The sequence below is a fragment of the Lissotriton helveticus genome, chromosome 7, assembly GCF_964261635.1.
Source record: "Lissotriton helveticus chromosome 7, aLisHel1.1, whole genome shotgun sequence".
Classification (NCBI taxonomy): Eukaryota; Metazoa; Chordata; class Amphibia; order Caudata; family Salamandridae; genus Lissotriton; species Lissotriton helveticus.
In genome coordinates this window covers 835,400,172-835,420,983 of record NC_136068.1, presented here as the reverse complement: position 1 = coordinate 835,420,983, position 20,812 = coordinate 835,400,172, and the positions used below count along the sequence as shown (strand labels likewise).

Below are 20,812 nucleotides of genomic sequence, written 5' to 3'. Positions count from 1 at the left end.
GGAGCAGTCTTGGGTCCTCTGAAGCCATTCCTTGCCTTGTTTTTCTTTTACCCTTCCTTTTCCCCGGTACAGACTGTAGTAGGTTGTTGTTTTATATCTGGCCTGCTGTGGTTTGTGCGGGGAAGGGAGTTGGGAATATCTTCGCTCCTGCAGCGTGGTTCCTAGTGGGAGACAACTTTGACACTCGTCTGACACGAGGAGGGCCCAGCTGTTAGAAAAAACCTTCAATCGTTCAGATAGGTATTATGTGGTCTTATAACTCATTGTGAGAATGTAGAAGTAACTGATGTTGCAGTGCAAAAAAGTGTGTGTGAAAAAGAGACAGAAAAAAGTGCATTAAAATTGGATTAGTGGGCACTGATAACTTTATTCTGTTACCCACTATGCCAATATTAAAAAGTAGTCAGAGACAATCAAGACATTATAAATTGTCTAGATGTGTGTTGGGGTCGACATGTTTCAGCAAATTAGGCATAATGTGCCGTTGCTTTCTTCCGGACCAATCTCTACTTATAGCTACTGCAACCTAGTGAAAATGAAAAAAACTGTGCTAAAAACCATACATAATACAGAGATCACCTGAATCCACTAGGTGTCCGTGGATTCAGGTGATCTGTCATGTCGACCCCAACACACATCTAGACCATTTATGTCTTGATTGTCTCTGACTACTTTTTAATATTGGCATAGTGGGTAACAACAGAATAAAGTTATCAGTGCCCACTAATCCAATTTTAATGCACTTTTTTCTATCTCTTTTTCACACACACTTTTTTGCACTGCAACATCAGTCCCGGTTACTTCTACATTCTCACAATGAGTTATAAGACCACATAATACCTATCTGATTGATTGAAGGTTTTTTCTAACAGCTGGGCCCTCCTCGTGTCAGACGAGTGGCACCCTTCATGGTGGTCTTTAAAGAAACCCAAATGATGAAGGGCGGTTTCGTGTGGTGACTGATGGGCATCCTTTCCTGACCACTATGAGGGTTGTGGTGAAGGGTGACTGTGGGTGGACCATACACGAGGGATGATGATTTGATTTCTTGTTTATTGTTGTCCTGCGTTCATTTAGCTGCCTTTAGACCCTCTAGTACCTTTGTAGTTCATTGTATATTTGGGGCTTACTAGAGCTTGGTCTTTAAATCCCCGTCTAGACCCTTATCAATTTGTTTTTGTTGTCTCACATATGGCCAGAACTGGTACTATGGTTAAGTCATGGGGATCTTATTTGCACCAAAAGGTTTCAACAGGAATGATATTTTGATGGGCCACTCCCTTCATTTTGTTCAGATCGAAGGTGCCACCCAGTGATCGAGTTAATTTTTATTGTATTACAAAGAAATATGTGTTCGAGGCATATGAGCTGCAGATTCTACACTTTGCATTAGATCGCCACCTGGTGTTGGACTCGGAAGATTGCATGTTGTCGTCTTGGAAGACGTCTTTGTAGTCACGAGATAGGTGACGCCTCCCTTGGCCAATAGTGCGCATGGGCATCGGCTCCATCCTTGGATCGTTTTTTTCTGCCACTGGGTTCGGCTGCAACTTTTCCGCTCCAGTTCCAAATCTACTCGCACACGCAAAACATTCTAAAAACAAACTTCAAAATCAATATACATAGACTCGTCTTCATCAGTTCGATTCCGGTCGTCGACGCAGGCAGTTGGACCTACCCATGTGGTGAGGCCTACAATTCATGGAAAGGACACCATTCAAAAAATTCCCCGTGTGGAGCAAAATTTCAACGCAGCGACCATCACGAGGTGTGTAACCTGTGTTTATCACCTGAACACGACGAGTCGAGCTGCACAGCTTGTGCGTCCTTTCGATCCAAGAAGACCGTTCGAGATCGGAGGGCCCGTCGACGCGACATGCAGAGATCATCTCCGGAATCCGTGGATATCTTCGACGAAGGTCTGTGTCCCCGAGGAATGAGGAATGGATGTATAAAGCGCCTTGACATCTGCTGTGCACAGAATTAGTTCCTCATTTTCTTCCACATTTATCATTTGTAGTTTGATCAAAAAGTCAGATGTATCCTTGATATATGTTCGCATATTTTTAACAATGGGCTGCAAGTGTTTATCAAGAAATTGACCTACTGGCTCATGTAAACTGCCACAAATTGACACAATTGGTCTCATTGGAGGATCCATCAAGTTCTTGTGGATTTTTGGAATCATGTGTAAAGATGTACTTTTAGGATACTTTTTGATCAAAAATTTCTTGGTTCTTTCATTTATAATGCCTTTTTCTAGCGCCCTCTTATGGAACTTACGTCGTTTACCCTTTACAGAAGTTATTTCAAATACCAAGATAAATGGTACCAGCAGCTGGTGGGTATGTCAATGGGCAACTGTGCCGTGCCGGCATACGCGAACATCTTTATGAAAGGGTTTGAGGATCAATACATCTTTTCGAATGAGACATGGCAAGACAAAATCAAAATGCTAGTACGCTACATAGATGATATCTTTATTGTCTGGAGAGGCACAGAAGAACAATTGGAAATGGCATTAACCATACTAAACACTCAAGATGAACGCATTCAGCTGACGTGGGAGATCTCAAAACAGAGAGTGACGTTCCTAGATGTTGAGGTTACATTAACACCCGAAGGTTTTGAAACAGACATTTACCGAAAACCCACGGATCAGAATAACATGCTGCACTATTCAAGTTTTCACCAAACATCTCTGAAACGACATCTTCCGTTTTCCCAAATGGCAAGAGTAAAGATAATCACCTCGGATCCCCAGAAAGCAGAATTAAAGATAGATGAAATGGGGGAACGCTTCAAAATCAGAGGATATCCAGGACCGACACTAATGGAGGCTAAGGAACGTGTGCACAATCAGACAAGAGATTTGCTCATTCCACAAGCCAAAGCAGACAATCAAAGGATTGTAGCAGTTTCTAAATTTTCGACTTCGAGCGCACGTTTCAAGAAAGTCATTAATAAGCATTGGCCAATGCTAAATTTGGAACCTGACTTGAATAACATCTTCATATCACCACCTTTGTTCGCTCATACAAGGGGGAAAAACATGGGTGAATTGCTGAGACAGAAGGCGGCAGACCCAATTCAATATAAGGGCACACAACCTTGCTTCAATTGCAGTAACTGCAATAATATCATCAGTGGCAATGTTATAACACACCCCATGCGGGGACACAACATCAAACTAAGGGTCACAGAAACCTGTGACACCTCGAATGTGATTTATCTATTGAAATGCCCGTGTGGGAAGGTATATACAGGCAAGACCGAAAGGAAAAAAAAAACACGGATTGTGGAGCATAAATCCAACATCCGCACAAAGAACATGAAATCATTAGTGGCATGCCATTTCGCTGAAGCCCAGCACAACATCTCACAGCTAAAATTTACGGTACTTGAATGCATCGAAAAGAGAGAAGGAAGGGACAATAACCAATTCCTTCTACAGAGGGAGAACTTTTGGATTCAGAAGTTAAATTCCACCAAACCTCATGGACTCAATGAACGTATTGAACTAGCATGCTATTTATAATTGCTAAGTTGTTGATTAATTTTGTCATGTATTCCTATAGGTTCTGAATCGATCCCCCTATTCCTGACCCTATTCTGGTTAAACTAACTATCAAGTTAACTAACAGTCAGCCCATGAGGCAAGAACAGCCCCCATGATGCAGATACCGTTATCTGACGCAGTCACACTACGGCACAGGAACGTGTTATCTGATTAGGTCATAACGCTTGAGATCTAATTAGACAAGCGACATTCCTCCAGCCCCTGATAAGGCATACGACGTTCTCATAACAAATCAAACCTATGACAACCTGGAAAATCCGTGCGGCCATTGTTTTGATTTCACAGAGAACTTTAGTAAAGAATGTGCTAACGAGCAAGTCGTATGACATCTTTATTGACGTATCTATGTCCATCCTTACGTCAATCTCGGCACCTTTAAGGTATAAATATTGCCGATCTTGCCCTATGCAAACACACGCGTAGTGACGAGACGGAGCAGCCATACTTGCCGAGAGCAGAAGCAGACCCCGCTGGCAGCAGCCCCGCCTTCCTGACGCGCTGAGAGACGCGCTGCTATCTCAAGCCGAGAGACCCAGCACCGGCGCTTCTGGGCAGCCCTCGCAGGCAGCCTGGAATATCGAGAGCAGAGAAAGAGATACCATTCCTCATTCATCCTAACTTCCAGGTACAGAACTGAATAACCCCTCACAGAGAATTCTTTAGTTATTCACTTGGCAAAAACAAACTTAACTTAAACTGTTACTTTCTATTCCCGCCCACGCATTAGACTTAGGTCAGGTACACGGGGTAGGCGTATTTAGAAACACCAGTTGAGTACGTTTAGTCAAATGTATATGTGTATGTAAATATATTTTAATCATTTTAAACATCATATGGCTCAGAAACCATATCAATGTTTTTACAGTATTTTATACTATTGCTTTTAATGTATGCACTTTACTTAACTATAAGTATTGCAATAATATCGATCCATTTCTCTTGTACGAGAAAAGAGACTGATCAATAAATAACACCTTTTTATTGAACACGCCCGTCTCTTCCTTTTCTCTACAATCTGATGAGACTAAGAATGCACGTACTGACTGAGTAAAATAATTGCCTTGTGCTCACACGACTCTCGAGATTGACTCTTGATTAGGGGAGAGCAAAGTTGTCATGTTCTATGGTTGTCAGAAACTAAATCCCTTCTTGTCTAATCAGGGAAGTTAATTCCTCCTTGAACATTCGAGAAAGTTTCTAGCGAACTCTGAGCTACGCTGGCAAACCCAAAACTTGAGTCTAGTATCGACAGTAGTAGACCTAGTTAACGTCTGGCCTAGGCCTTTACTGCTGTAGGTATTATTCCAATGCGCAGAGCCTATTGGGAAGATAGGAACTACACTACAATTTCATATACTCTGAAGGGCAGGAATGCCTATATCCGTGGTTTATAAGGGTGTAGATTGTGTCATCAACTACAATCAGTTCACACTACACATGATAACCAATGTTTCACACTTGGTCCACACATTTTCCAGCAGAGCCCATCACCAATGGAACAGTAACACACTACATTCATACGCACGTTGAAACCCTCCACCCCCCGATGATTTTCCAGTCATTATCATCGAGTTCATCGCCTTTTTATCATCACCGTTTTTCACTATTATCGTTTTCTCACTAGCATAGTTTTCTTTTGTATCATTCGTATTACATTGTTTATTCAGCTTCCAGTTTATATTGGAACGCAAGTCTAGCACAAGCGGCCCGCGAGCTTAGTATTTGTGTAGTATTTTTTCAGTGTTTAACTCTGAGTCCGCGTCATGTGACACGGAAGTAGCCCCGCTGCCGGCAACGTTTACTCATTTATATTCAGTCTTAGTACATGGAGGCGCAAGAAGACGTCCCAGGTGAAATCACGCGTTAATTTGCCCGCACAAAGCAGACGGTTAGTAAACGAATATCGCTCTACTTTTCACGCTCTAACATTCGAGCTAAGTCTCGTACAATTGAACGTTTGTTGACAGAGTGTTCTCATGTTTTTTCTACGCAGCAATTGTTAGCCACGTGGATTTCAGCCAACATGTAAGTCGCGCACTAGTTACTTTTACCGCATAGCGTCGCACTATCGATCACGATCACTCAACTTCACGAGCTATTTTTTCACCCCCACACGAGCACTGATAAGCACACACATCCCACAAAGTCCTGCATGGTTTGGAGCCACCTTTGTACAATCATGTACCCATTGTAATTCATTTCTAATTTTGATTTTGGTTGCTTTTCATCTTTAATAGTGTTCGCTCCCTGACGAAGGGCACCAAATGCCCGAAATGCATTGGAGCTCATAAGAAAAATATGATGTCTATATTGAATAGAAAAATGAAGGAAGAAAAAGAAAATGTTGCAATGAAACAATTGTAAACAATAAAGAATGAAAGTGGATGAAACCATAACATGAACAGAATTGGAGTCCTTATTTAAAGGAACCATTATATGAGTGCCTGAAGGGGATGTAACCAATGATACATTGGAAGCACGTCTATATACTGACATAGGACGCCACTGACGGAGGGCGTTTCCCATCAGAAGCACCTTGAACCAGTTCAAAACTGAATTTAATACTTACCTTAAGTACGCAGGCTGTGCACCAGCACTATCACTTGGAGAAACCATTTTACGACATCTACCAGACCAATATAAGACACCGGCAAATTACCTTATACAAAAGGGTAAGCTTATTTCAAATGCCTCAATCAAGTGCGCTCTTGATATAGCAGACACTGCATCTAGAGCAATAAACACGAGCGTCCCCCTAGAAGACATGCGTGGCTACGCCTTTCAGGGTTTAAGCAAGAGGTGCAAACAACCATCTTAAATCAACCATTCAACCAACAACAATTGTTTGGTCCAGAAGTAGACGTAGCACTTGAAAAAAATGAACAAAAATACACTGATACTGCAAAATCTATGGGAGCTCTGCAGTCCACTCAACCAAGAGGCTCCTTTTGTTGCTCCTTTTACAGAGGAGGCTCCAAACAAACTGGAGCAGACAATTCAACTTCCTTTAAAAACAATACGCAAACATCCTCCAGTAGAGGATATTTTAGAGGAGGTTACAGAGGTATTAATAAGGGAAGAGGTCGAGGTAATAACAACAATCGATCCTCTTCCACCACTAAACAGTGACTTCCTTCATCTCCACCAACAGCATACCACTCACAGTTCCTACCTGTCTGGAATGCCATCACAACAGACAAGTGGGTAAGACAAAGTTCGAGGCATGTGGGCTGCTGAATTCATATCTAGTGCATCGATCGCCGCCTAGTGGTGGGTCCGGATGATTGCACATTGTTGTCCTGGAAGAGTCTTCGAAGTATCACGAGATAGGTGGCTCCTCCCCTGGACTACAGTGCGCATGGGCATCGACTCCATCCCCAGTTTGTTTTTTTCCGCCATTGGCTTCGGATGCATATTTGATCACTCAAGTTCGGAATCAATAGAAACTTTCTTTTTGGCCCAAAGGCCTTTCCTATCGTCGGTATTGTCTTGCGATCGGTGCCCAGTTCTGTTCCAACTCAGTTCCCGAGTCGGACATCCGGAGGAGTCGCGTGGCTCTTAAGTGCTTGAGGCCCGGTCGACGCTACAGGCCTTATTCGACGAACCATCATGGAACGGAGCCCGTTCAGGAGGTGCCCCGTGTGCAACTCGAAGTATCCTCTCATCGATGTCCACCCGGTGTGCAACAAGTGCCTATCGCCAGATCACGATGAAGCCAGCTGTATGGCTTGTTCTTGTTTCCGCTCCAAGAAGACAATTTGACTTCGGCGCGCAGCGCGCCAGGAGGCCCAGCAGACGGCACCTGACCCGGTGAACATTTTCGATACCGAGGGAGAAGAGGCAGACGAGCAGAAAGATCAAGAGCCGATTTCCAATCCAGCGGCAGAGATCGACTCCAACTACGACGCAGAAGTAGAAATGCTCGATACTTAAGAAATTGTCGACGAGGTAGGAGACGACGATGGGGCCACGGAAGATAGCTCAGCGAGGAGCTATGCCCCGTTGAAACGATATATACAGCTCAGGTCGAGGGATCGCCACATGGCCTTACCCAAGATCTTGCACCGAGTTCCACAGTCTCGCCTCCGGGCCCGGCTACGGACACTTCTAAAGAGCCACAACTGGTGAAATCGAAACCAAAAGAGAAAGCTTCGGTGTCTACACAACCGAAAGTGCTAGAGGCGCCGTCGAAACCGAAAGTGAGTGTCGCCTTGGTAGGCTCCAAGTCTTCAGACATGTCGGTGCAGACAAAGCCAAAAAAGGTTATCGACCCGGTGAAGTCGCTCAAGGGTGTCGTGCCGAAGACTGGGACACCAAAAGCACTTGTCAAGGTCGTCGACCCGAAGACTTCGGCGCCGAGGGCCATCGACACCGACAAAGGACTCGGAGCTACAAAGGTTGTCGATCCTGCGCGTCGGCCGGACAAGGCCAAAAGTACTACAACCATCGAGTCCGCACCTGGTGGTGGCTCGAAGGCACCTGTCGAGTCGACGCAGCCGTCCGCCTCCTTCACGAAGCAGGTGTCGGAATTGTTGAAACGCATTAAGGACAAAGCTTCCGCTGTCGATCCGAAGGATACTTCCACGCCGAAGCCCGCCACCAAACCACACAAGTCGACAGCGCCCATTCAGTTTACGCTGCCGCCGAAAGTGGTGCCGAAGGCATTCGCGCCGAAGACGGTCGTCAAGGCGTCCATGAAGGTGTCCACGGGGCCGAAGCCTACACCTGCGGTTGTGGGCACAAAGCATCGACAACCCCTGCTGGAGGAGCAGTCGGAACAATTCATCGACGCCGACACCGGAAAACTTTCTACTTGCAAACGAAAGATCACCCCAGCACAGCCTATGGAGTCCTACACAATTCCTTTAAAGAAAAAGAAGGATTCCACGGATTCACCCGTTCATGTAGAACTGATAGCTCCACGTGGACAGGACACTGCTCCAATCTCGCCCACTTACTCAGAGGTGGAGGCTGGGGAAGGTGACTATGATGAGTATAACTACCCTGCCGACACTGATCCTGAGGATCCACATGACACATGGGCAGATGCTGCTGACCCAGGGGATCCACAAACTGCCCCAGACACTCACGTGTATAATGTAAAAACATCGCCTACTGAGGACTCAGCGGCATTTAATGCGCTTATTGAAAGGGCAGCCAAAAATCATGACGTCCAGCTCCATGCTGACCCTATTGAGGTGGATTTTTGTTTGACACCTTTTCCACCTCTGAGAAGACCGTAAAGGCTGCCAATGCTAAAGGGTGTCTTAAAACATGCTGCAGACATTTTTAAAGAACCCACAAGGGCCAGGGTTATAAACCCCAGAATTGAGAAGAAGTACAAGCCGGCGCCTGAGGACCCTACCTACATCAAGGGCCAGTTGCCGTTGGACTCTTTAGTTGTTTCCAATGCCCGGAAGAGGGCAAACTCACAAACTACTGGTGATGCTCCTCCCCCTGACAAGGAATCTAAAGTGCTAGAAGCATCAGCGGCCAATATCTGGCGCATTTCAAACACTCAGGCACTCTTGGCCAGATATGACAGGGCACATTACGATACACTTGAGACCCTGTTACAACACTTGCCAGATGAATATAAAGAGGCAGCAGAGATGCTCATACAAGAAGGGAAACTCATCTCAAATGCTTCTATTGAGTGTGCACTGGACGCAGCAGACACCGCGGCCAGGGCCATTAACAGCAGTGTAATGTTGCGGCGACAGGCCTGGCTCAGAATCTTCGGGTTCAAGCCGGAGATACAAACCACCATCCTAAATCAGCCTGTAAACCCTGATCACTTATTTGGACCTGAGGTGGACACCACCCTAGAAAAAATCAAAAAGGACACCGAGACTGCAAAGTCTATGGGGGCTCTCCAGTCCCAGCAGTTCAGGGGTGGTTCTTTTCGTCGCTCAAGCAATAGAGGTGTTTCCAGAGTCCAGCTGTCCCAGCAAACACAATACAATAAGAGTGGCGCACAAACCTCGTACAACAAACAAAGTAGAGGTGGCTATCGCGGAAACAGCGCTAAAGGCAGAGGTCGTGGAAACAACAGCTCCCGATCCTCCGCCGCAAATAAACAGTGACTACTTGTCACTGCCCCCGACCATACAACACCGGTCGGGGGGAGACTCACATGGTTCCTGCCAGTCTGGAAATCCATCACCACAGACAGGTGGGTCAGAAAGCTTATCCAGTACGGTTATTGTCTGGAGTTAACATCCACTCCACCCGACATGCCACCAAAACACCGTCCTATGTCCACAGAGCATTTGCACTTATTGCAGCAGGAGGTACTCGTCATGCTGCAAAAAGGGGCAATCTAGCTCGTACCAGTGGAACAAAGAGGCACAGGAGTGTACTCCCTGTACTTCTTAATCCCAAAGAAAGACGGGCCCCTCAGACCCATAATGGACCTCCGACCCCTAAACCAGTACATTCTATCAGAACACTTTCATATGCTCACACTGCAGCAGGTTCTTCCGTTGCTCAATCAGGGGGATTTCCTCGCAACATTAGATCTGAAGGATGCATATTTTCACATTCCACTACATCCGTCACACAGAAAATACCTCAGATTCACCATTCAGTATCAGCATTACCAATTCAAAGTCCTCCCTTTCGGAGTGACTACAGCGCCCAGGGTGTTCACAAAGTGCCTGGCGACAGTGGCTGCGCACCTCAGGAGACAAAACGTTCACGTCTACCCTTATTTGGACGACTGGCTTGTCCAAGCAAAGTCGGCCCAGCAGTGCGCTGCCAACATGTCCCACACCATTCACCTTCTTCACGATCTGGGATTCTCACTGAATTACCCAAAGTCACACCTTCAGCCCACCCATGTGCGGCAGTATCTAGGCGCGACAATAAACACTCTGGCAGCCACAGCACAGCCAAATTCAGTGAGGATCAACAGCATTCAATTGCTGATACAAAAATTCAGACCGCAACACTCGCTTCCAGCACGAGTGTTCATGCAGTTGATAGGCATGATGGCCTCCTGCATCTTCATAGTCCCGCACGCGAGACTACATAGGCGTCCGCTTCAAGAGTGCTTAGCACGTCCGTGGAATCAGGCTCACGGACAGTTAAGAGACCTAGTGTTGGTGACTGGTCGTGCATACAACTCTCTGCATTGGTGGAATCCACACAACCTTTGCAAGGGCCGACCGTTCCAAGAGCCTGTGCCACAGATCATCCTAACGGCGGACGCATCTCTCCAGGGTTGGGGAGCTCATGTACTCCACTACACAGTGCAGGGACTATGGACAACGCAGCAAAAGAAGATGCACATCAACCACCTAGAGCTGATGGCAATCTTCATGGCAATGAAGGCATTCAAGCTACATCTGTGCAACAAGGTCGTGTTGATCCGGACGGACAACATGACGGCCATGTACTACATTCAGAAGCAGGGAGGTACACACTCTCCACAGTTGTCTCATCTGGCTCAGAGCATGTGGAAGTGGGCCATTCAAAGGAACATCTTCCTCATGGCGGAACACCTCCCAGGCAAGGACAATCAGATGGCGGACCTGCTCCGCAGGTACAGCCACCAAATGCACGAGTGGGAGCTACATCCATCAGTACTCCGCCCGTACTACCAGCAGTGGGGTCATCCAGAGATAGACCTGTTCGCCACAAGGGAAAACGCCAAATGCCAAAGCTTTGCCGCCAGGTTCCCGCACCCGCAATCGAAGGGCAATGCGATATGGATGAACTGGTCAGGCAAATTTGCGTACGCTTTTCCCCCAGCACCTCTCATACCGCTGGTGGCAAGAAAGCTAAAGCAACACTCGATGGCGCTCATCCTGGTTGCTCCAACGTGGGCACGCCAACCATGGTACACCACGTTTCTAGAACTTTCCGTGGTACCGCATCAAAGGCTGCACCTCATACCCAGTCTTTTGACGCAGAGCCATGGCGACATTCAGCACCCAGATCCGCAACAGCTCAACCTGGCGATCTGGCTCCTGAGGTCTTAGTTTGGCTACCTCAAGTTGCCTCCTGACTGCATGGATATCATACGGTAGGCAAGAAAGCCCACCACCAGAGCATGCTATGCGGCAAAATGGAAGCGGTTTGTCATTTATTGCGTAGACCACAACATAGACCCGCTTGACGCGTCTTCGCACAACATCATTTGTTATCTGTTACATCTTTACAAATGCAATCTAGCATATGCTTCCATTTGAATACATCTATCCGCCATAGCGGCTTATCTCCAAAACAGGCAGCATCTCTCCCTTTTCAGAGTGCCTGCCATTAAAGCCTTTCTGGAGGGACTCAAACGAGTCATTCCTCCCAGGACCCCACCAGCTCCTGAATGGAATCTTAATGTGGTCCTCACCCGACTAATGGGTCCACCTTTTGAGCCTCTACATTCATGCGAGATTCAGTTCTTAACATGGAAAGTGGCTTTCCTAATAGCGATTACGTCACTGCGACGTGTTAGTGAACTCCAGGCACTAACTATCCAGGAGCCATTCATACAAATTCACTCCAACCGGGTAGTGCTGCGCACTAACCCTAAATTTCTTCCAAAGGTGGTTTCACAGTTCCATATCAATCGGACTATTAAACTGCCTGTGTTCTTCCAAAATCCTGAGACAGTGGCAGAGAGAGTGCTCCACACTCTTGACGTCAAAAGAGCTTTAATGTATTACATTGATAGAACCAAAGATTTTAGGAAGACGAAACAACTCTTTGTTGCCTTTTCGGCGCAACACAAAGGCAACCCCATTTCCAAAGCAGGTATAGCCAGGTGGATCGTTAAGTGTATTCAAATTTGCTATCAAAAAGCAAAGCGCACTTTAACAATCCCCCCAAGGGCGCACTCCACCCGCAAGTTTGGGGCCTCCATGACTTTCCTTGGAAATATCCCTTTAGAAGACAATTGTAGAGCAGCCACATGGTCTACACCACACACATTTACAAAACACTACTGTGAAGATGTGCACTCCAAACAGCAGGCAGCTGTAGGGCAGGCTGTTCTAAAAACACTTTTTCAAACTGCTGCAGCTGGCACAGGCGGCCGCCGCTAATGGAGGGACTGCTATATATTCTGTGCACTAGATATGAATTCAGCAGCCCAAATGCCTCTAACCGAATATGCTACTTACCAGTATGCATCTGTTCTTGGCATGTAGGGCTGCTGACATTCATATCGCCCGCCCTCCTCCCTGGCGCCTGTAGCGGCTGCAGCACTTACTCTTAGCATGGTCATCACTCACGGTGTTACACTCCATCTTTGCCACAATGGATAAAAACAATCTGGGGATGGAGTCGATGCCCATGCGCACTGTAGTCCAGGGGAGGAGCCACCTATCTCGTGATACTTCGAAGACTCTTCCAGGACAACAATGTGCAATCATCCGGACCCAACACTAGGCGGCGATCTATGCACTAGATATGAATGTCAGCAGCCCTATATGCCAAGAACAGATGCATACTGGTAAGTAGCATATTCGTTATCCAGTATGGTTACTGCCTAAAGCTTACAGCTACCCCTCCACATATACCACCCAGACAGAGTCCAATGTCCACAGAACATCTAACGCTGCTCCAACAAGAGGTTCCCTCATTGCTGCAATAAGATGCAATAGAGCTAGTTCTGTTAAAACATCAAGGAACAGGGGTTTACTCACTCTGTTTCCTAATGCCCAAAAGGACGGAATACCAAGACCAATTATAGACCGAATGCCTCTCAATCTTTATATACAATCAGATCATTTTCACACGATCACTTTACAACAAGTGCTCCCATTGTTGCAACAAGGCGATTTTCTAACCACACTAGACCTCAAGGATGCCTACTTCGACATTCCCATACATCCTTCTCACAGGAAGTATCTCATATTTGTAATAGAAGGACAACACTATCAGTTCAAAGTCCTTCCATTCTGGGTCACAACTGCACCACAAGTGTTTACAAAGTGCCTAGCAGTAGTAGCAGCCCATCTCAGTTGACAACATATCCATGTCTTCCAATACTTAGACGATTGGCTCATAAAAGCCAAGTCATTCAATCAGTGTGTCCAACACACATCTCAAACAATTCAAACACTGCACAACTTGGGGTTTACAATCAACTACACCAAGTCACATCTCCAGCCCTCTCATGTACATCAATATCTAGGGGCTACCATAAACACCAATACAGCTCTAGCTTATCCCAGTCCAGCCAGGATACAGAGCATTCAAGCCTTAGTTACAAGGTTTCAAAACCAACACTCTCTCCCAGCCAGAGTGTTCATGCAACTAATGGGCATGATGGCATCTTGCATTTTTATTGTACCATATGCCCGACTGCAAATGCACCCCTTGCAGGAATGTCTAGCACATCAATAGAATTCGGCACAAGGACAACTAACAGACCTGGTGTTGGTGGACAGCCGCACACATCGCTCTCTACAGTCGTGGAACATCAAAAACTTGTCCAAAGGGCGGCCGTTCCTAGAGCCAGTTCCGCAGATAGTACTGACAACAGACGCATCCGTGATAGGATGGGGAGCACATCTGCTCCACCACACAACTCAGGGAAGACGGACCGCTCAACAAAAGGTGCTTCACATCAATCACCTAGAGTTGCTGGCAATTTTCCTAGCACTGAAGTCCTTCCAAATGCACATGCAGAACAAAGCTGTCTTAATCCGGACGGACAACATGACAGCCATGTACTACATACAAAAACAAGGAGGCACACATTTCCTGCAGCTGTCCCACCTCGCACAAAACATTTGGAGATGGGCCGATCCACAAAAGATATATCTGCTTGCAGAACACCTTCCTGGAGTTCACAATCAGATAGCCGATCTGTTAAGTCGACAGACACAACAGATTCACGAATGGAAACTACTTATGCAAGTTCTTCAACCATTCTTTCACAAGTGGGGTCATCCAAACATAGACCTGTTTGCCACACACAAAAACGCAAAATGCCCAACCTTCGCTGCCAGGTGTCCACACCCGTTGTCCAAGGGCAATGTGATATGGATGAACTGGTCAGGCAGATTTGCGTACGCTTTTCCGCCAATCCCACTAGTGGTACGCAAGCTCAGACAACAGTCTCTCAAATTGATCCTGGTAGATCCCACAAGGGCACGCCAACCATGGTTCACCACACTGCTAGAACTCTCTCTAGTTCCACACCAGAAACTGTCTGACACCATCCATGCTAACGCAGAACCATGGAGACATCAGGCATCCAGATCCAAGTCAACTGAATCTGGCGATCTGGCTCCTGAAGTCTTAGAGTTTGGTTACCTTAACCTGCCACCATACTGTATGAATATCATTAAAGAAGCCAGAAGACCTATTACTAGAGCTTGCTGTGCTGCTAAATGGAAAAGATTTGCCATTAACTGCACTAATAATCAAATTGATCCTTTAGATGCTTCCATCCAAAATATTATCTGTTACCTTCTCCATTTACAAATATGTAATCTAGCATACTCCTCTATACGCTTACATCTTGCAGCCATTGCGGCATATCTATAAAACAGACAACATATGTTGTTGTTTAGAGTACCAGCAATAAAAGATTTTATGGAAGGACTAAAAAGAATTATTCCTCCTAGGTTACCACCCTCTCCAGTGTGGAACCTAAACATTTTTCTTACCAGGCTCATGGGACCCCCTTTTGAACCTTTACACAAATGTGAACTGCAATTTCTCACATAGAAAACCGCTTTCCTCATTGCTATTACCTCTCTTAGAAGAGTTAGTGAGATTCAAGCTTTCACTATACAAGAACCATTCTTACAATTACATCGTAATAAAGTGGTTCTAAGGACTAATCCTAAATTCCTTCTTAAAGTAATTACTCCTTTTCATCTAAACCAATCTGTAGAGTTACCAGTGTTTTTCCAAAACCCAGACTGTCAGAGAGATAGCTCTACACACACTAGATGTCAAAAGAGCTCTTCTCTATGACATCGATAGGACTAAATCCTTTTGCAATACAAAGCAACTATTTGTAGCTTTCTCTCCACCACATAAAGGCAACCCAATTTCTAAATCAGAAATTGCAAGGTGGATTGTTAAATGTATACAAATATGCTATCACAAGGCAAAACGCACATTAACAGTTCCTTCTAGAGCGCACTCCACACGCAAACTAGGAGCCTCCATGGCTTTCTTAGGGAACATTCCCCTAGAAGACATCTGCAAGGCTACAACATGGGCTATAACACACACCTTCACTAAACACTATTGTGTTGATGTGCAAGCCAAGCAGCAAGCTGCCCTCAAAACTCTCTTTCAAACTACTGCAACGGATACTGGTGACCACCGCTAGGGGAGACACTGCTGCACAATCGATGCAAAGTTTAGAATCTGCAGCTCATATGCCTCGAACGGAAAATGCTACTTACCAGTATGCATCTGTTCTTGGCATGTAGAGCTACAGATTTCTACACGCCCCCGCGCCTCCCCGGGACCTGTATCTGTTCCAGTTTTATCTTAATTAGATATACATCCATGGACATCCTTTCTTTCCTTCTACTAACTCCATCATGTCCCATCATGGCGAAAAACAATCTAAGGATGGAGCCGATGCCCATGTGCACTATCGTCCAAGGGAGGAGTGACCTATCTCGTGACTACAAAGACTTATTCCAAGACGTCAACAACATGCAATCATCCGAGTCCAACACCAGGTGGCGATCTAATGCAAAGTGTAGAAATCTGCAGCTCTACATGCCAAAAACAGAAGCATACTGGTAAGTAGCATTTTCCTTTTCTGAAGTGATTTGTTTCTATGTTCCTTCCAAGTAACCCTTCACAACCTTTCTGATTGAGAGGTTCCTAACTTGTAACTGAACCAGATGAAAGCAGTCCGAGCCGAACAGGCCTTTAAATGGGCCGAATTCTAACATACTGATATTGAAGGCTTGCGTAGCGTGCCTAATTGTCTTTTGTATTCCAGTGTATTCATGTTTAAGGAAAGCATGTCTTCATTTGATCATGCTGCTGATGCAAGTGCTCCCATGGCTTTTTTGTACCACATGCCACTGCAGTTAGTCTGCAGACTGCCACTTAGATTCCCACACAAGCAGTTGTTGGGTAGTATGTATGGGGGCTACAGGTTAGATGTTTAAGTCAGTCAGACCATGTTACACCTTGTTGACTAGATTCCAGGGACAGGATTGCTGAACCAATTGTCTGCCTAGGAGGGCTGTATTTTTCTTTTGCTATTGCAAAAGTAAACCCATGCATAAGGATTAAATAAATGAGTGCTTCTATAGAATGGATGGTAAGGCATACTAAGTAATTTACATCCAGTACTGTTTACATCCATTGCTCTGGAATGAGAAGTGGAGATGGACTGATTAGTGTTGAGCATCCTTATTGTGTTGTGGTGGCACCCCTTGGTGGTTTGTCTAATGTGTACTCTGTAATGCATGGTATGATGTTTCTGTAACAGTTGTACTCATCCCCACTCTTCCCAACTGCACCCTGATGGGTGTTTTAAAAACCTTCTTAATGTTTGGAGGAAGGGGTGATTGTATATATCTCTACAAATCCTCTTGGTGATCTCCATTGTAGATCTTGGATGATATAGATGGAGATAAAAGAGTTTCAATGTCGTTGTGGCCTGTTGAAATTGGAGGTGGGGAAGGGTCTGGGCACACACATTGTCACACAATTTTCCATTATTGATATGTTATGCTTAGAAATGTGCCGCAGTGTTAAAGTATCTCATTTAATAATAGAGGTTGTCGAGTCTAGAGGTAAGAAACAACAAGCTGCAAGACTGGCGAAATCAAGAAACTTGTACACTTTTTGGCATTTAACCTAGTAGTTATAGGAAATTTAATTAAGTCTGATTAATGTTTTTTTTCTTTTCTGTAAGGAAACACAGCTCTAACGTACGCCTGTGCTGGTGGATTTGTAGATGTAATCAAAGTATTACTAAAAGCTGAAGCAAATATTGAAGATCATAATGAAAATGGACACACTCCTTTAATGGAAGCAGCCAGTGCTGGTCATGTTGAGGTTGCACGTGTACTACTGGAACATGGTGCAGGCATCAATACTCATTCCAATGAATTCAAAGAAAGTGCACTTACTTTGGCCTGTTATAAAGGTACAATTTATAAAGAATAACATTCTAATTATGGTATTTGGAAATGTTTTGAATGTGAAGTATTGACTTTCGGGTGCTTAATGTTTTGTTAACGAGTTGCATTGCAACTACGTTTTACACCAGTTGGTAAAAGCAGCAAACTCCCCCCCTCTTATGTGACACCACATTCCTACCCTCTAGATGAATGCTTAACTTAAGTTGCCCTCAAAGACAACTTATGTAACAATTCCTTGCTATCTTCTGGTCGTTCATGTAGGCAGGTAGCGCAAAGAGGATAATGGGTGGTAATGAGCAGCAATGTTAATGCTAGGAACACAGTTGCCTAAAAGGCTTGAGGACTTCAGCAATAATCTCCAAGACTTTGCAGGCATAATGCTGCACTATAACATCTTGGTGATGAGACTAATCCACCTCATAAGCCTACTTGCCAATGAGGAAACACTCCAAGCATCACCCATATTTGCCCCACCACTGTTTAGGAAAAGAAGCATCAGTGCCAGAAGGGCAGTGCTCTGTGTGTTACCCCCTTACGTGGTGGGTTATGTTATGCTTGGATACCTCAGGAACCCAAATAAATACATGTGTGTGTGTTTGTAGAGGATGAAGGGCTTGGTAAAGGGCTCTACATCCCAAATAAACTTTAGCAGGCCTAGATGGTAAATTTTGGGTTGATGTGATGGGAGGCCATGAGCTAGAGCTCACTCTGACATAGTCCTCCATGAATTGTCTTTGAAAATAAAATGCTTGAGGCCTTTGAAGGATGTGTGACTGCTTCTAATATATTAGAAGGAGCCTTAGTGGAGGCATGGGGCGGTAGACTTTGACACAGACACTTATTCCTGTTTCTCTTTGTGGGGAACTATGTTAGAGACGTGTGTGTTGTAGATACACATGCTTTGTACAACTCCATCTAGTGTTGGGTTCGGATGATTGCAAGTTGTTTTTTTCCCCAAAAGGTTTTCTTCGTTTCACAAGGCTGTTTGACTCCTCCTCTTGGTAATACTGCGCATGGTCATAGACGCCATCTTCAGATAGTGTTTTTCTGCTGACAGGTTAGTATGTAATCGCTCGTGCTCCGAGACTCATCGGGCCTCCTTTGGTCATCTAGTAGATCTCGATTAAACAGTATTGTCTCGATTGTGTCGTTTCATTGCATCTGACCGATCACTCTACTGCGTAGCGGGTCTTCAGCTCGCTTCTCGGCTTCACGGGCCATGCCCGGCTGGGCCTCCCTTTTCTCCACTTCCAACGTCCTTCGGCGAATGACCTGCTAATGGAACAAACTCCTTTCTGATTCTGTCTGAAATGTTACTCTAAGTACTCCCAACACTCCATTTGCAACTAATGCCCATCGCCTGATCATAGAGAGGAAAGCTGGGAGGCCTGCAAGTCATTTAGATTAAAAAAACTCTTCGAGACCTACGTGCTCGATGCCCAGAAATGCAGCGTAGGCAAGCAGACGATGTACCGGACAACAGGAGGAAGCTTCAGCAGCACAAAAGGAATCCGAGACTCAATCCAACTGGGACTTTGACACCCTTCAGCATGCACAGAAGCATTGGACAGTGAGTACTTGTACCCCTGATCCAAAGCCCAAAAAATCAGCTCAAACTGAAAAAACTGCTTACAGTCTGCCACTGCAAAAAGGCCATGGCGCTCACCAAAAAACGGGCTCTAAAGCCCCGCCCTCCGGCTCAGCTCTGAAAGTTTAGCCTGCCTCTACCTCCTCGACCTCGGTCTACAGTCCCTCGATCATCGGTCTCTGGACAACATGGAGCTGGCTGGGCGGCGTCTTGTGCCAACGGAGCCATTGGGCTGCATGTTGTGTCCTGTACCTTTATTCTAAAGGGCTAGGACTGGATGAAGATTGGGAGGGGCATCAGGATCCCTTAGAAATCCCGCTTGTCAATGAGGAAATGCACTGGTACGAAGACCTGGGTGATGCCAACGGGTTGGACACCTACCCAGAACCTGGCATGCTTTCTCCTAACCTGGCTACGGAGGGGGTTGGCTTCCTTTGCAATGGTGGTGCATAGGGCTGTGGAGATCTTGGACCTGCAGCTGGCGGTCAAGACCAATGTCTTCACGGAGGTCCTGCAGCCTGGTGTCACCACCTCAGAACCCTTGCTTCCATTTAGCGAGGCCTTGCTGGATGTTCTGGGCTCCTGGTCTGGGCCCAGCATAGGGGCACTATAATCTCTACCTCTTTACCTAACCGTCTTTCTGGACAAAGTAGTGCTCCGCACTAGGGCTTCTTTTTTGCCTAAGGTGGTGACACCTTTCCACCTAGGGCAATCTGTCACCTTTCCCACCTTCTATGCTCCACATCCTTCTAAGGAAGGACATAAAAATAGCATAATCGTTCTTCCTTGATCGCACTAAAGACTTCCAGGTGGATGACCACTCTTTTTATAGGGTGCGTTGGAACAAAGAAGGGACGTGCTGTGCAGAAGAGAGCAAACTCACATTGGGTTATCCTCTGCATAAAATATGTTGCGCTTTGGCAATGGAACAGCCTCCTGAAGGCCTCAGAGCTCATTCAACCGGTGTTAAAGCAGCCACCACTGCTCTTCAGCGTGATGTTCCAGTCCTTGAGATCTGCCAGGCAGCTACGTGGGCATCCCTGTACACGTTTTCCAAACATTGTCTGGACAATCCAGTCTGTAGGGAAGGCATCTTTGGCCATTCAGTCCTACAAGACTTTCTGGTCTGAAACCTTTCCGCAGTCCCTCCACTGAGGACTGTATTGCTTGGGTATCTGTTCTTAGGTAAGGAATCTGCGGCTAGATGTCTGTCAGATGGACAAGTTACTTACCTTCGGTAACACCTTATCTGCTAGAGACATGACCTAGCCGCAGATTCCTTACCGCTCACCCATCCTCCCCGCACTGTGGATCAGTTTTTAGAGCCAGTGCTGTTCCCCTTCAGGGCCCTAGTTGTTTTTTTAAAACACCATGATCAGCCACGTCATGGCACCGTGCTTGTGGTGTGGAAAATCGTGAAAAGTACTCATGTCAGCACCCTGGAGTGGTGCCTACATAGACTACGTAGACATCACTACGACGAACCAGATGCCTACTATGTCACGCAGAGTCGACCAACGACACCTATCTGCGTGCAGGGGTACTGCTATTAAAAACCTT

At 45.8% G+C, this 20,812-nt stretch overlaps 1 protein-coding gene across 1 annotated transcript in view; it reads left to right on the top strand.

Annotated features, from left to right (window-relative positions):
- Positions 1-20,812, top strand: part of ANKHD1 (ankyrin repeat and KH domain containing 1) — a 1,380,661-nt gene that overhangs the window by 250,413 nt on the left and 1,109,436 nt on the right. Inside the window, exon 6 of the mRNA XM_078653327.1 lies at positions 17,436-17,669. Within this exon, the coding sequence (XP_078509453.1) occupies positions 17,436-17,669 (234 nt within the window). The remainder of the gene's footprint in view (positions 1-17,435; positions 17,670-20,812) is intronic.